The sequence below is a fragment of the Aquarana catesbeiana genome, linkage group LG04 (assembly GCF_042186555.1).
Source record: "Aquarana catesbeiana isolate 2022-GZ linkage group LG04, ASM4218655v1, whole genome shotgun sequence".
In the NCBI taxonomy this organism is placed as follows: domain Eukaryota; kingdom Metazoa; phylum Chordata; class Amphibia; order Anura; family Ranidae; genus Aquarana; species Aquarana catesbeiana.
In genome coordinates, this window is record NC_133327.1 from 548,539,802 (window position 1) to 548,556,942 (window position 17,141).

General features: G+C 41.8%; 1 protein-coding gene across 3 annotated transcripts in view; it reads left to right on the plus strand.

The window, feature by feature from the left end:
* SIPA1L2 (signal induced proliferation associated 1 like 2) overlaps positions 1 to 17,141 on the plus strand; it is a 330,522-nt gene that overhangs the window by 258,289 nt on the left and 55,092 nt on the right. For all 3 annotated transcript variants that reach the window (XM_073627936.1, XM_073627938.1, XM_073627937.1), the window contains one exon: positions 8,459 to 8,832. In XM_073627936.1, the coding sequence (XP_073484037.1) occupies positions 8,459 to 8,832 (374 nt within the window). The remainder of the gene's footprint in view (positions 1 to 8,458; positions 8,833 to 17,141) is intronic.

Here is a 17,141-nt window from a genome sequence, read left to right on the forward strand (position 1 = left end):
CCCAAGCCATTATAGTGGTGGTCCCTAAGCCAGGGAAGGACCTGCAAATGTGTTCATCATATAGGCCTATCTCCCTCCTCAATTTGGATGCTAAAGTATTGACTAAGATTCTCGCCAAGCACCTAAATGAGTCAGTACCTTAATCCACAAAGATCAGTCGGGATTCATGCCGGGTAAGGGAACGGATATCAGCCTTCGGAAACTGTATGCGGTCTTGGCCTCTGGGGGTGGGGACGACCAGTCTGCGGTGGTGGCCTCCCTGGACGCAGAGAAAGCTTTCGATTCTTTTGAATGGAAATATCTATGGGAGGTCCTCCGCAGGTTTGGATTTGGACCAGTCTTCATATCCTGGGCCAAAGGCTGTGTACAGATCTCCGACGGCCAGGGTGCGTACCTGTACTGTTCTCTCCTCACCCTTCTCTCTGGGTAGGGGAATGAGACAGAGCTGTCCCCTTTCTCCAGAGCTTTTCGCGCTAGCGATAGAACCCATGGCCATCCTCCTACGCTCCAATCCTGAGGTACAGGGTGTTATTGTAGGCCCCCTCCATGAAAAGGTGTCACTATATGCCGACGATACCTTACTGTATCTCAAAGATGATGGGGCCTCCCTACAGACTGCGCTCTCGGTTATCAATAGGTTTGGGCGCTATTCGGGAATATACATAAATTGGGGGAAATACATTCTGTTTCGGCTTCACTCAGGTAATGCCCTCCTGCCATCGGATGCACAACTCCAGAGGGTCTCTCAGTTCAGGTATCTAGGGGTTGAGATACATCGGGACCTAAACCAATTTATTGCCCTTAACTTGAACCCAGTAGTCTCCCATCTGTCCCAGCGGTGTGCGGCCTGGAAGTCTCTTCCTCTCACTCCGGTGGAATGGGTTAATCTTGTTAAGATGACAGTACTGTCTAAATTCACCTATCTCATTAGACAGACTCCTGTATCCATACCTGTCTCTTTCTTTAACAGATTAGATATTATCAATACTTCCTTCGTTTGAAAGGGGGCAGTTCCTAGGATAGCGAAAACGACCCTGCAACTCCCTGTCATGCTAGGGGGCCTGGCCCTACCCTGTTTTATAAAATATTATTGGGCGGCGGTGTTGGTTACTGTTACGTGGTGGCTGTCGGGGTTGCCGGCCAATCCTACGTCCACCCTAGAGGCGACGCTGCTGGGTTCCCATGCGGACCTCAAAAAACGAATACATAGGGGCTCTCGGTCCAATCCACATGTGACCCACCCCATGCGCGCGACTCTTAAAGTATGAGACACTGTCAGTCAGAAGATTGGGAAACCAAACACCTGGTCCCCCCGCGACCCTGCTATGAGGTAACCCTCGTCTGCCCCATTTTCACTCTATTCCGGACCCAATTATATGGGCTAGACATGGAATCATGACTTTGGGAGATATAGTGTCCCGGGTAAAGTTGACTACTTTTGATACTCACTAGAGAGACAAGGGCCTTCCAAACCAAATGTTTTTCGATATATACAATTGCGCCATGCCTTTCGCTCTCAATTCCCTTCCTTGGTAATACTACAGATGTCTGACCTAGAGTACGCTGCGGTCCTCGGAGGGTGGTGGAACACTTTCTACACACTATAATATGCTGGCTGTTCTTGACACATCTAAGGTCTCTCAACTGTTTATGCTTTGGCAGAGCTATATTCCAGACTTAACCAACGACGATTGGGAGGAGGGTATCCAACAGTACCTACTATTGATGATCTCGGCCAGGGATAGATTAATTCAATTGAAGTTTTTGCACCACGCCTACTACTCCCGGCATGTTTGGCAAGAATCTACCCCAGTCGGTCGGCAATATGCCCCAAATGTGGCTGGGACAACGCGGATTTCATCCATGTAGTCTGGTCCTGCCCCAAAGTAGAGGAGTTCTGGAGGGTAGTCCTCGACGATATTAATTCTATAGGGAAGATAAAGGTCCCGTCCTCTCCCTCTCCTATTAGGTATATGCAACATTCCTTGAAGCTCCTCAGGGGAAAAAAATGTGTGTCTTCTATGCATCATTTAACACTAGGAAAGCAGTCCTTCTTCACTGGAACCAAACTCATCCCCCCTCTAAACAACTTTGGCTGTCCCTGGTAAATGCTGCCCTGCCTCTCTATAAATTAACCTACCTAGGAAGAAATTGTCCAAAGAAATTTGATAAAATATGGGCCGCCTGGGGGAAGGCGAGGCAGCTGACCCTTGAGTTGGGAATGGAGGCTCTCCCCCCACCCCCCCTCCACCACCACTTACCCCCCCTGGTTCTCTTCAAACCCTAGTTTAATTGTGAGTGATGTATGATTTGATCAGCCATGTGGAATGTGGGAGTACAACTGGGGGAATCCATAGTGGAGAAGGATCTGGGGGTTTTGGTAGATCAAAAGTTCAATAATAGCATGCAATGCCAAGCTGCGGCTTCTAAAGCGAGCAAAGTCCTTTCTTGTATTAAGAGAGGTATGGGAAAGAGAGATATCATTTTGCCCCTGTACAAATCATTATAAGACCGCATCTGGAATATGCAGTTCATTTTTGGGCACCAGTTCTCAAAAAGGACATTGGGGAGCTGGAGAAAGTGCAGAGAAGGGCAACCAAACTAATAAGAGGCATGGAGGAGCTCAGCTATGAGGAAAGATTAGAGGAACTGAATCTATTCCCTCCTGAGAAGAGGTGATTACGAGGGGGATATGATCAACATGTACAAATACATAAGTGGTCTATATTTGTGAACTTGAGTTGTTCAATTTAAGGTCATCACAGAGAACAAGGGGGCACTCTTTACGTCTAGAGGAAAAAATATTTAATCTTCAAATATGGAAAGGTTTCTTCATAGTAAGAGCTGTGAAAATGTGGAATAGACTGCCTCCAGAGATAGTTCTGGCAAGCTCAGTAGATTGCTTTAAAAAAGGCCTGGATTCTTTCCTAAATGTACATAATATAACTGGGTACTAACATTTATAGGTAAAGTTGATCCAGGGAAAATCCCAATGGCCTCTCGAGGGATCAGGAAGGAATAATTTCCCCTGCTGTAGCAAATTGGAGCATGCTTTGCTGGGATTTTTCGCCTTCCTCTGGATCAACTGTGGTTGAAGGATTGTGTATATGGGATTGTATTTTTTTTGGTTGAACTAGATGGACTTGTTTCTTTTTTCAACCTGACTAACTATGTAACTATGTAACTTATGTAAATAAGCCAGGACCCAGGAACGTATAGGGTAAAGCAAGCTGTATGGCTTGTTGTTGTTAGTACTAGATCTGCTTATTTTGATAGCATTGGCAGATATGTTACAAAGTGTGGGCAGGTACAAAGGAGGCTTGGAAACCATCCATGAGCCCACCAAGCACTGGACTGCTATACACATGGTGCAAAATGGTTTAAAATGATGGTGCTGACTGCCAAATCTGCACAGCTTTTTTTAATACAATGAATTGTCCAGCTCTAGGTCTAAGTCAGGTTCAGACTAATTACTTCACTCATGCTATTACAGCTATTTTTTTAGAAAGGCTATTTTTAGTTTTTTACATTTTAATAATTATTTTATTTACCTAGCCTATGCAAGTTTTCAGTGGCTCACATTGGCTGCAGCCTTTTGTCTGAATGTGTCATTATTAGTAGAATATGTTATTAATGAATACATTATTACTAGAATATTGTTACATATGATCACATTTTATTCATATGGGCACAGAATACTTAATATCCTTTACCACTTTATTGTTCTAAATCCATGTAATGTTAAAACAAATATATGTCCTGGAATGTAGCAGTCCTTAAATTAGATGTAAAACTTAACTGGATGACATTTAGTTTTCTAAGAATATAATGTATTGAGTTGTACTGACCTCCTCTAGCCTCTTTGTAGCTTCTTCCTATCTATATGCAATTACACCAACAACTAATGCATATCATTCCTTAAATTGTTTCCTGATAGTGACAGCACAGGGAACATGCCTGCATGGCTGTTTATAGTGTCCACTGGAAGATCATGTGACTCTTACATTGATAAATAGGAAAATATATTTTTGTCAGGAGGTGGAGTTTTAGGCTCCATATAACATGTATACCTCTGTCTTCTTATCTGGTTTGTTAAAAAAAAATCTGTTTACAGAGCTCAGTAGCACAAGTTAAATTTATACCTGTTACTGCTTCACAGAATGGCCTTGTATCTTATTGTACAGCTCCCTCCAGGGAGATACTGCTTTTTATATTTACAGTAAGTCCATAGCTTTCTGGGGATGCCAATCCCCTTAGCTTCTTAAATAAATAAATAAACATTGAATGCATTATACACACCACATGTGTATACAGTATATTCTACTATCTATCTATCTATCTATCTATCTATCTATCTATCTATCTATCTATCTATCTATCTATCTATCTATCTATCTATCTATCTATCTATCTAATTATCTATCTATCTAGTACGTTTTAGGCAGGTGTGAAAAAATGCTGTAAATTAAGAATGCCTTTAGAAATAGAAGTGCTAATAGTTTGTTTTTATCAATAAACATAAGTGCACTGAGCACTGAGTACAGGATTGGGGGGGGGAGGGGGGTGCAGGTGCCCGGGATGTGTGCAGGGCATGGTTGAGTTCCTGCACCTATTCTCTGAAAAAAAAAAAAAAAAATGTATATATATATATATATATATATATATATATATATATATATAAAGAAAAAAATCTCTTTGGCTACCTAGGGCTAAACACATCTGAACACTGCAAAGATATTGTGGATTGATGCAGTCCCTTTATTGTTTAGAATGGCTTATGCTACTTCTTTTATCTTATTTCCTATAGCTAAGGGCAAGTTTTGATATTCCATTTACTACTCTTGATGAAATTCAGGCTAAGGTTTATAGGTTATGATATATAAATAGCAACACTATTAATAATGTGCAAGCAAACACACATGATTGTTAAGATTTCATAAAAAATCCTTGAATGTATATTTGTACATGAGCATATTTTTATATACATTGTCTTTTAATAAAGATAAAAACAGAGATCATTGTAGGTTAACAATCTTTAGGTAAATTCAAGACAGTTCTTCTGTAGTGAGATGTGCTTTATTAGCCCCAGGGCTAAATCTTGTGTGGTATACCTGAAAGACCTAGACACTTCAGCAACCATGGGTTTTATAGGGATAATATTTTCTCTTATTCATTAAAATGCGGGAATTTATGAACAATGACAATAAAATAGAATATTCTAATGACTCCCTTTTTTGTCATTGGTTATTGGTCATTACAATTTCCATATTGCTCAGGGGCAAACAAGAAACTTCTGATCTGAGAGACAAACTGAACTTAGGGCTCAAATCACACATTGATCAGTTGCTATGTCAAAGCAATTTTAATTCAAGAACACACATTACAATAAAATACTGTAGGAAATTGCAGAAGTATTGTCAATTATTATCAATGCAGCTCCACTGGTCCCAATTAGATGTCACTGTCTTCATTCATCCCACCCCCAGGTTGCTGGGCATTTTCCCTGCCAGGCAATAATGATGCAGGAGGGATATAAAAGGCTAAGAGGGTGGAGCCTGGCTAGTTCAGTCTATGGGAAGAGGTAACCTACAGGTAGGAGAGATGCAACCCACAGTGATGCACAGATGCTTCCCCTCCCATGTCCTATGTTTGGGGATGCCTGGACTTTACCCTAGTAGGCTAGGGCACAGGTTTCTCTCAGCAGACACTCTCTCTTTAAGGGCTTTATTGTAACTCTTTTGCTACATTACCAAGCTGTTGTGCCGCCACTTGGGGAGTGGCTGAACAATAGAACCTTGCTTCTTTGAACTGTCTAATAAAGATATGCACCAGTATGGGCAATGCATTATTTCTGACCAATGCGAACTTCCCCTGGAACATTCCTGCACACTTTGGGGATGTGAGTTCCTTAGCTGTGGGCGCAGGTTGGTTGTAGGCTGGGTTACCTTTGGGGGTTTTTAGAGGGGAAAGAACTGGTAGAGGGTCATCCCAAGAGTGGAACCCTGAAGGTCTCATATTAAAGGATCCCTGTGGGTGATTGGGCACCACCAGGGCTGGGCTCTATCTATAGATAAATCTATCTATGTATCTATATATAGATATATATATATATATATACAGTATCTCACAAAAGTGAGTAGACTCCTCACATTTTTTTAAATATTTTATTATATCTTTTCATGTGACAACACTGAAGAAATGACACTTTTCTACAATGTAAAGTAGTGAGTGTACAGCTTGTATAACAGTGTAAATTTGTTGTCATACTGGTCACTGGAAGTTCAACATGGCTCCTCATGGCAAAGAACTCTCTGGGGATCTGAAAAAAAGAATTGCTGCTCTACATAAAGATGGTTTAGGCTATAAGAAGATTGCCAGGACCCTGAAACTGAGCTTCAGCATGGTGGCCAAGACCATACAGCGGTTTACCAGGACAGGTTCCACTCAGAACAGGCCTCGCCATGGTCGACCAAAGAAGTTGAGTGCATGTGCTCAGCGTCATATCCAGAGGTTGTCTTTGGGCAATAGACGTATGAGTGCTGCCAGCATTGCTGTAGAGTTTGAAGGGGTGGGGGGGTCAGCCTGTCAGTTTTTAGACCATATGCCGCACACTGCATCAAATTGGTTTGCATGGCTGTCGTCCTAGAAGGAAGCTTCTTCTAAAGATGATGCACAAGAAATTCCGCAAATAGTTTGCTGAAGACAAGCAGACTAAGGACATGGATTACTGGAACCATGTCCTGTGGTCTGCTGAGACCAAAATAAACTTATTTGGTTCAGATGATGTCAAGCATGTGTAGCAGCACCCAGGGGTGGAGTAAAAAGACAAGTGTATCTTGCCTACAGTCAAGCATGGTGGTGGGAGTGTCATGGTCTGTGGCTGCATGAGTGCTGCCGGCACTGGGGAGCTACAGTTCATTGAGGGAACCATGAATGCAAACATGTACTGTGACATACTGAAGCAGAGCATGATCCCCTCCCTTCGGAGACTGGGCCACAGGGCAGTATTCCAACATGATAACGACCCTAAACACACCTCCAAGACGACCACTACCTTGCTGAAGAAGATGTGGGGCATCCTGAAATGGAAGGTGGAGGAGCGCAAGGTTTCTAACGTCCACCAGTTCCATGATATCATCATGGAGGAGTGGAAGAAGACTCCAATGGCAAACTGTGTAGCTCTGGTGAACTCCATGCCCAAGAGGGTTAAGGCAGTGCTGGAAAATAATGGTGGCCACACAAAATATTAACAATTTGGGCCCAGTTTGGACATTTTCACTTAGGGCTGTACTCACTATTGTTGCCAGCGGTTTAGACATTAATGGCTATTATTTTTTAGTCTCAAGCATATAACAAATAAAGAAATAAAATAATTTTCAGGCTAAAAAATGTGTTTGCTTTTCTGTTTGGCTCTGATCCTCTCTCTTACTGCAGTATAACAAAAAAATAGGACTGCTGTGATTCTCTTAAATTTTATGTGGAGTTGGGCCTAGTGACACTACTCCTGCTGACTCGCTACTGCTCAGGGCCAAAAATTGTGATACACACAGTTCAATAATAATCTGCAACATAAACATACATAAATAAATAAATGGTAATATTCTCACAATATATACAAAAAAATAATGTGAAAAACATACGTGCACCAACCACTGGAAGGTAAATATTGTAGTCCCAATAAGTGCAAACATTCAAATCTCCCAGAGAAGAATCCAGGCATTCACTTCCTGTTGTTCTTAAGGGATAGGCAGTGAAGTGAAATTACCCCGATGTGTAGCAGCAAAAAACAGAAAACAAAAACATTTTTTAAATGTAATTACTTTATGGTTATATTCATATTGCAGAAGGGGATCTGACAGAGGTACCTCCAGTGCCTTTTAACTTGGTAGGCATTTTTGTATGCAACTTTATTGCTGTCACGACAGAATTTTGTTTTTGGTAACAGTTAATCTTATACAAAACAGTCTAAAATATAAATGATTTAACTATTGACACTGTTGTGGTAGCCATGCTTACTTTTATGGATACTTTGGATAAACTGGCAAGAGGGTACTTTTACTATACATAATATAATCATGATGAGAGACACTGGGGTTGATTGACTAAAACTGGTGCAGCTGTGCATAGAAGCCAATCAGCTTCCAGTTTTTTGTTGTCAAAGCCTAATTGAACAAGCTGAAATTAGAAGCTGATTGGCTACCATGCACAGCTACACCAAATTTTGTAAACTCTAGTTTTAGAAAATCAACCCTACTGTACCAACTTGATAAAAAGGGCCCTTCTTGTGAAACCTTTCAATGCATGAAAACACAGGGTTTCATTAATATATCTAAAGTTTTACAAGCAAAATGTGATTAGAAAATTTGTTTTGTTGTGAATTGTAAAGATGTAATTTACTGTACTGTAAATGTATTTCTGATACCTACTTATATTGTATTCTTTTATGTAAATGTTTCAGATTACAGATCGTAGTTGTTTGACCCATTCAAGCAGTAATACACTTTCCAGCAGTGCATCTAGCAATAGTGATGAGAAGTCATACTGTTCTGGAGACCTCATGGACCCTGAATTACTTGGCTTAACCTATATCAAAGGAGCCTCAACAGATAGTGGGATTGATACAGCACCATGCAGCATGCCCTCACAAGCGATGGCTTCAGTACTTCATACAAGCAGCAGATCACACCATATAGCAGAACAGATGGTTCCATGGAATAACTCTTCAGACGATGCAATGCCAGATAATGACCATGAAAACCTTTATTATGTCCACAGTTACCACACAGCTGATGGAAGCATTGGAGATTTTAGTGAGTTGTCCTCACATTCCAGGTAATTCTGTTTTTTGTGCTTTCTTTGCAATGGATCTATGACTATACAATTTGTTATAGCTTAAGCATTTTTTAAATAATTTGTATTCAGATTTATTCCTACTGTATTTGTACCAAAGGTGTGAAATGACCAAAACACTTCACTACCAGCAGTTTACCTTTTCTGCGATCCCCCATTTGATATTTTGGTTTTGTATCCATCTATCCTCGAAGATTTATTAGCACTGCCTCTCCTCTCAATTATGGTCTAATTTAGGGCTCAAAATTTTAAGTTCTGAGCTACTAGCCAGGCCTTAAGTGTTACTCGCCACCAGTTGCCCCACCCAACCCATACCCTGCCCTGCCCCTAATTCCGCCCCTAAACACACCCTCATAAATTATCTCATGAAATTACACTTAAATGTTTTATGCAGAATTAAGTTACAAAAAAAATATTAACAACTACTTTATCAGTGCCCATCAGTGCAGCCTCATTAGTGCCCATCAATGCAGCCTCACCAGTGCCCATCAATGCAGCCTCACCAGTGCTCATCAGCACAGCCTCACCAGTGCCCATCAATGCAGCCTCACCAGTGCCCATCAATGGAGCCTCACCAGTGCCCATCAATGCAGCTTCACCAGTGCCTATCAATGCAGCCTCATCAGTGCCCATCAATGCAACCTCACTTATGCCCATCAATGCAGTATCACCAGTGCCCATCAGTGCAGCCTCACCTGTGTGCCCATCATTGCAGCCTCACCTGTGTCCATCAGTACAGCCTTACCTGCGCCCATCAGTGCAACCTCACCAGTGCCCATCAATGCAGCCTCACCTGTGCTCATCCATGCAGCCTCACCTGTGCCCATCAATGCAGCCTCACCTGTGCCCATCAATGTAACCTCACCCATGCTCATCAATGCAGCCTCACCTGTGCCCATCAATGCAGCCTCTCCTGTGCCCATCAATGCAGCCTCACCTGTGTCCATCTATGCAGCCTCGCCTATGCCCATCAATGCAGCCTCACCTGTCCTCATCAATGCAGCCTCACCTGTGCCCACCAATGCAGCTTGACCAGTTCACGGGAAGAGAGAGGGGAAGAAGAGGAGAGCCGGCCGGATCATCACAGAGCGGGAATTGCCTGCTGTAACAGCTTTCATTTGAATTGCTGGGTGCTCATCATCACACACAGTCCTACCTCCTTTGATAGATGTCACATGTCCCAGCATTGGCCCGGTGTTCTATCTATCAAAGGAGCTGGACCAGGAGGCAGGACTCTGTGTAATGGCAAGCGAACCCGCAATTCGAATGAAAGCGGTCACATTGGGCGATCCTCACTCTGTGATGATCCAGGCCGGCTCTCCTCTTCCTCTCTCTTCCTCTCTCTTCCTCTGGCCGATCGCTGGGAAAACAGCTCCCATTCAACCCTGCCTGCTGGTGGTGCTTGCCCCTCCCGAGGCAGCCCACGTTCTCCCTCAATCATTTTCCACTCGCCAAATGTGAGCAGGCGAGCAGAAATTTTGAAGGCTGGTCTAATTGACCAGCTGGCTAATTAGATACCAAGGCTCAAAGAACAACTGGAACAAAAATCAACATAAATAAATGAGTTTTGTCACTATGTCCTAATTGAATTCTTTACTTTTCTGTTCCAAGAACGTTGATGAAAAATAAAGCACAACACGGCAATCAACAACACTATACAAATCATATTTGTCTGTATAGTGGTGAGGGGCTAGAACCACTGTCACGGTTTATCCACATTGGAGAGATTTTCCTTTACTATCTGTTTTTATGCCTGACACCTGTCACCTAGATATTGTGGTTGACTTACTAAAGGTAAATAGGCTGTGCACTTTGCAAGTTCGGTTGCACTAATTTTTCCCAGAGCTCAGGGAACATGGTGAAGCTCTTCTGATTTCCACCATCCATTCATAAGCAAGCCAAAATGTTTTTTCTTCCTTGCACTTGGGTATTCTTTACAAAATGATCCTATACCACATTCACTAAGATCTGGGGAAAAATGAGTGCAGCTGCATTTGCAAAGGGCACATTCTATTTGCCTTTAGTATATCAACCCCATTGAGTCAGGTGAGGTGAGTGGAAAGAAAGCCAGCAATAACACCTTTCAGATGTTTCGACCCCTTCCTGCTGTACTAAGCTAGCTGTTCTTATTGTTGTTTATGTCACTGAGGTCTTGTCTTTTGTGTTTTAATAATGTCCCATACTTCCCGATTGCTCATAAAGGATCAGGAAAGTCCCTGGATTAACAACATTATGAATTTAAACATGGTGGCTACATTAGTTCTTTTTTCAGGCCTTTTTCCTAGTTATCTTCACCTGCAGCTTCTGCCAGTATCATACGTCATGTCCTATGGAGACACACTGTACAGTATCCTTGGAGAAGAAGCCTAGGCTTCCCCTCTACTTATCTCCATTAGGTAGAGAAAAGTTGTTTTGTAGTTCATAGAAGATTGATGGGACAACAGATAACAATGTTTTAGCTTTCTCCTCAGTGCACAGGATGTTTCAAGAACAATGGATTTCTGGTAAGATCAATACTCATGGAAAATGTACTTAGTCTGAAAAAAGAAGACTAATGCAGCCACTAAATCAAAAGACTCGTAAACTAAAATATATACATTTTTTGTTCTTAGATTTAGATATACTTTAAACTTGTAATGATCAAGCTTTTTACATCTTTCTCCTGTGGTAGGGTTGAACTTTTACAGAATCCCTAATCCATTGCTAGTTAATGTACATGTAAACACCAATGCTTTATATATATAGTTGAATATATGATAGGATTTGTCATGTTCCTTTTCCTCTAATAGAAACCATGCAAGTGTTTGGTAATGTGCATGGATTATGGCATTTATCTTTTCTTTTTTTTTTTAATCCTGATGCTTATGGATGATTACAAATGAAGATATAGGAGCAATTGCAGACATCTGGTTGAGCTGTGATTTACAAGCACTCATCTACAATGTTTTTTTATGTTCACACAGACAGGTGCACACACTATTCCGCTCATTATCTCCAATGACCAGTCTGGGGGATGTGTTTTTATGTTTTATTTGGAGAACTTGAATAGGAGGAGGGATATAGTAAGATACTCCAAATTAACTATTCACAAGCGAGGACAACTTCTTAATAGAACTGTATATCAGACTGTCAGTAGAACTATGCAGCAGGCTGTACAGAATAGAACAAGTCCCTTTGTAGCAGAAGGAATTTAATAGACTTTGCTTCTTCAAGACACTAGCCAGTATCCCCTTTAGCTTACACCCATTATGCTGACTTTTAGCACCAAGAGGGGGATTTTAGTAACAAAAGTCTCTAGGATCCCTTTAGGGGGTCTGTACTCACAAGGCCCTGGGCCCAAGTCACCTTCCTCCATGATACCAGACAGGATCCATGGACATCCTCCCTCAGTTAGCTTGCAAGAGAACCATGAATTTCAGCTTCAGTGTTTCAGGCCCTTAGGTCGCTCACCTGGGGCCGCATGGCAGCCTGTGCTGGGGAGAGGCAGCAACCTCCTCCCCACTGGCTCTCTCTCTCTGTAGAGAAAGACCCAGAACTCACGTGCTTGCATGCATTGGGGGCACATCCCCTTCTAATTGGCCAGGGCTGTACATCCATGCTCTCATCTGCAAGGTTTCCTCCCACTGTTCAGTACCTCCCATAGCTACTGGACAGTGTGAAACATCAAGACAGCATGAGCAACACCATTGCACATTGAGCAGACTCTGCTAAACAATCACAGCTCTGTGTTAAGCAGGCAGTATGTACATTTGCCTAGCTGTCTCCCTGTCAAGCAGAGAATCCACAAACTATATACACTCACTATAGCACCTACCTAGGAGGGCGCTACACAAAAAAACTAACATTTTTCTTTTTTTATAGTAATTTGCCAGCTATTTCTTCCATTGTGAATAGTAACCCAATAATGACACATAAGCTAATTTACAAGTTGTCACTGTATTTTAAAACGGGTGAACCTAAGGAGTAAGGTAAGTATCTCTCCCATAGAGTAAACAAGCTATTACCCTCGCACTGCACAGGGGCTCCACTGCAAGATTGGTTTTTTTTCTCTTAGGTTGGCCTTCTAAGAAGGAAAATATGTAGAAAATGTTTGTATTTTCCCTTTAATATTAACCCATTGCCTTATGGCTTCCAAAATGACTAAAATATATAAACTATAAGCAGGAGCAAAGAGTAATCATTCCCACATATCCAATAGATATTGATTATTTTTTAGCTTATGCTAAAAGAAAAGCAAGAGACAAAGAGGTGTGAGGCTATTTCAATAAAGTATATACACACAGAAAGAAACATAATCTTTCTCATAAATATGCATGCAAGCAAAGCTAAATGCAAATGAGAAACCAGTGTACAAAATAACAAGGCAATGCTAGATGAAGCAAGGCTATGCAGAGAGAGAATGATATATACAAACCAAGTAGAGGTTAAAAGGAGTTTAGTATAAACAGCTCACTCAACAGAAAGCATTAGTGCCAAGTGAAAAATACATTTCCAATTCCTGAGGCATAGTGTCTTCAAGAGGAGAAACATGGCATTGAAGAAACATCCTACCAAACATGGTCAGCAAGTGGTGCATCTAGTGTATTTTGCACCTAGAGCAGATCATTTTTTTAATTACAAAGTTTTTTTGTACGTTACAAAAAATCCAACAATGAATGTTAAAAAAAGACATATGTAGCAATATTTTAATGCCATTGGCCACATCTGTAGGGCAAACAAATCAGAAATGGTAAGCGGTTATGTCTATGGGGGTCAACGGATTGTCCTCACAGGACTTTGGAAAGAGAGAAGACTGCAACTTGTGTTGATAACTAGATCAAATAGGAGTGGATGTTCATATAATATCACTCAACATGGGCTGCGGTTAAGGAGGAAAGTGGATTAATTACAAAGGTAGAAAAATTATGGGTATAAGGATCCATGGGAATTGTTGGGGTGGTATGAGGTTTTCAGGTCGAAGAGGAGAAAGGCGGGGGGAGTGTGTGGATGGGAATGCGTTTAAAGTAAGGAGGTAAGATTGTGGGAATCACGTGTCCGGCTCAGCTCAGATATACCACAGAGCACACTTAGGACCAGTAGCTACCACTGTAGCAAGAGATTGGGTCTGTAATGATACTCAGGTAGATTTGAATTTACATTTTTAGTAGGCTGGAGTACTGGTAAAGTGTGTCCAGAAAGCACAAGTGGTTCTATATTCCTCCTCTGTATTTATTAGAGAAACTATTATGTCTTCCATTTGTTTTATATCTTGTATTTTGGTGAACCACAGCAAATTAGCTGAGGAGCGTTTTGTTTTCACAAAACAGTTACACATGCTCTGGTTTCGTTTATCAGATGTCTAGTAAGAGAGGTCATGTATCATGGGCGCATGATGTAATTTGCCTGTAGGAGGTATGCTGCAGGGTTCTCAACTTGAGATTAGGAAGTAAGAAGATGTACCACCAGATATACAAAGGGACAAATGCTCATACGTTCTCATAAAGTATGGACCATAGTTCCCTGTTTTAGCTTGCTATTCCAACAGGTTGTTAATGTTTGTTAAATTTGTATCATGTAGAAGGGAGCAGATCATTTCTAGCACTCTGTATGACAATGATATTTTAAATGGTGGTCAGGGAAAAAGTATAATTTTACAATGATGATTAGTAGAGAAGTACCACCCTTATATTCAAACTCAGTGTTGTGCCTCCTTACATTGGTGGTCAGATCTTTGCCAAAGTACATTGGTGGTCAGTGTAGTGCCCTATTACATTGCCGATCAGTGCTTTGCCCCTTGGCATTGGTGGCCAGTGTTCTGCCCCCCTACATTGGTGATCAATATAGTGCTTCCTTACATTGGTGACCAGCGTAATGCCTTCTTTCATTGGTAATCAATGGGAGTAAGGCCTGCTTACACTGGTTTTCATAGTGGTCAGCATTATTACATGATGGTTAGTGCTCTATTCTCTATTTGGTGGTAATAGTAGTGCAATTTTTCATGGTTGTCAGTAGAGAAGTTTCCCTTTTCATTGGTGGTCAGTGGAGAACTGCCTACTTATATTTGTGATCACAAAGCCACAGATTTTCATTGTGCAGCATTACAACCTTGGGCATTTTCTTGACATCATTGGTTGAAAAGGTGTATATTGGCAACCAGCACACCCTCCTTGTTTGTCCCACCCACCCCCATGCTCCTATATGGTAGCAGGGGGGGTCATGTTAGCTGTGTGGGGCAGAGAAAATGAGGAAAAAGGGGGTAAAAAAGCTGGAATACTAGTCAGTACCAGTGTGCAAAAGTGTATTTGCTTCTAAAGAATTAATCACCTCTAATGTTGGATGTTGTTGCAAAACGTAAAAATATTAGATTCATTTTTTGAATGGGGTGCCTCGAGACTGTGCAGTATTTTAAAGGGTGCCTTGACTGGAAAAGGTTTGAGAAACACTGAACTATACAGTCACCCAATTAACCTACATGCATGCAATTCATCTCTTTACTGGGGGACTTCTGCCACCAGCCCGTCCTTGGTACACAGCTGTGTATGGCAACTCAATGCCAGTGCATTTGCCAACAGTTTCAACCACCACTGAACCCCATGAAGCTTGCCCTGCTGTGTCTTCTTCCTTTGACGTTTGCCCCATGCTGTCTGTCATGTATTACTTTAACTAGTAGCTATCAAAATAGGTTTAGGACTTAGCAGTGGCAGAGAGGCATCACACTTGTCTTTCTTGGTAATTCCATTAAGGAAGAACTGGAGGTAGTAAGCATAAGGTGTTAATTACATCTACCTTCATGCTAACCTTTCTGAGATACAGCTTTCATTTGCACGTTATTTGCATTGAAGTAATTTGTCTCACAGACTTCTATCATGCCAACTACTTTTATTAATGTTCAGGGACTGGACGTGATCAGCTAATAGTACCATTGCATTCACAGCAGGGTTTTGACAGTGCTGTACATTATATCAGAGAAGATGGTACAGAAATGTAATTAATACATTACACTTACTTGTCATGTGGCACCTTTTCTGCAAGTCAAACCCGAACACTTTAGCGGTGCACAGCTATTTTTTTTTAATAGTATAAACGATATATATTTTGCAATTAAATAACATTTCTAAATTAATTTCTAAATTAATTTAATTTCTTTAAATTTAAATTAAATTAAATTCATTTCTAAATTAATCACAAGAGTCCCCCTTAACATCACAGAGTCCACAGAGTTCACCTTTTACATCTGAGCTCGCAGAGTTTTCTTACACTCTAAGGGGGGACTCTGCAGACTCTGATGTAAGGGAGAACTCTGGGGACTATAACATAAGGGATACTCTGGGAACCCTGATTTCAGGGAGAACACTGAGAACTCTGATATAAGGATAGGACTCTGATGTAAGGAGGAACACTGTGGCCTCTGGTGTAAAGAGGAACTCTGATGTAAGAGGTGCTCTGAAAACCCTGATTTACCTCAGTGTACTCACTCAGAGACAGGAGAGAGAAGGGGGGAGGGGGGAGAATTCAGTCAGACAGGGATGGATGGTGAGCTCATTCACCCTTTGGCAGTCAGCACCTCTCATCCAGATGTATCTGAGGCTACTGGACTTCAAATTTCCCACCCCCACTTCCCTTTTCTGAGCCACAGAGCCAGGGATTGGAGTGTGGGCAGACACAGAGGGGTAGGGGTGTGTGGAAGAGGTGCAGATCGAGCCCTCTCCCCTCTCCCATCTGTGTGAAAGTGTGAAAGAGAGTAAAACACACTCTCAGCTTACACAACTGCAGCTGGCAACCCTGCTGGGAAGCCATAGTCCGGTCTGAATAAAGTGTCCGGGTTTCAGGCGGTCTGAAACCCTGACGCATGATTCCAAACTGTCCGGGTGAATCCTGGGCAGGTGGCAACCCTAGTGCCAGAGTGTAATAATGAGATAAGCATAGGAGCTCCCTGCCATATTGCTGTAGCCAGAACATCCTTCTTTTATCTATATACACTCCATTTGGCTAAAGAAAGCCTCATTTCTTTTTTTTGGGCGGCACAGTGGTGCAGTGGATAACACTACCTGCCTGGAGTTTGCATGTTCTCCCTGTGCCTGCGTGGGTTTCCTCCAGGTACTCCGGTTTCCTCCCACACTCCAAAGACATGCTGGTAGGTTAATTGGGTCCTGTCTAAATTGTCCCTAGTATGTATGAATGTGTGTTAGGGACCTTAGATTGTAAGCTCCTTGAGGGTAGGGACAGATGTGAATGTACAATGTATATGTAAAGCGCTGCATAAATTGACGACGCTATATAAGTACCTGAAATAAAATAAATAAATTAGGCAT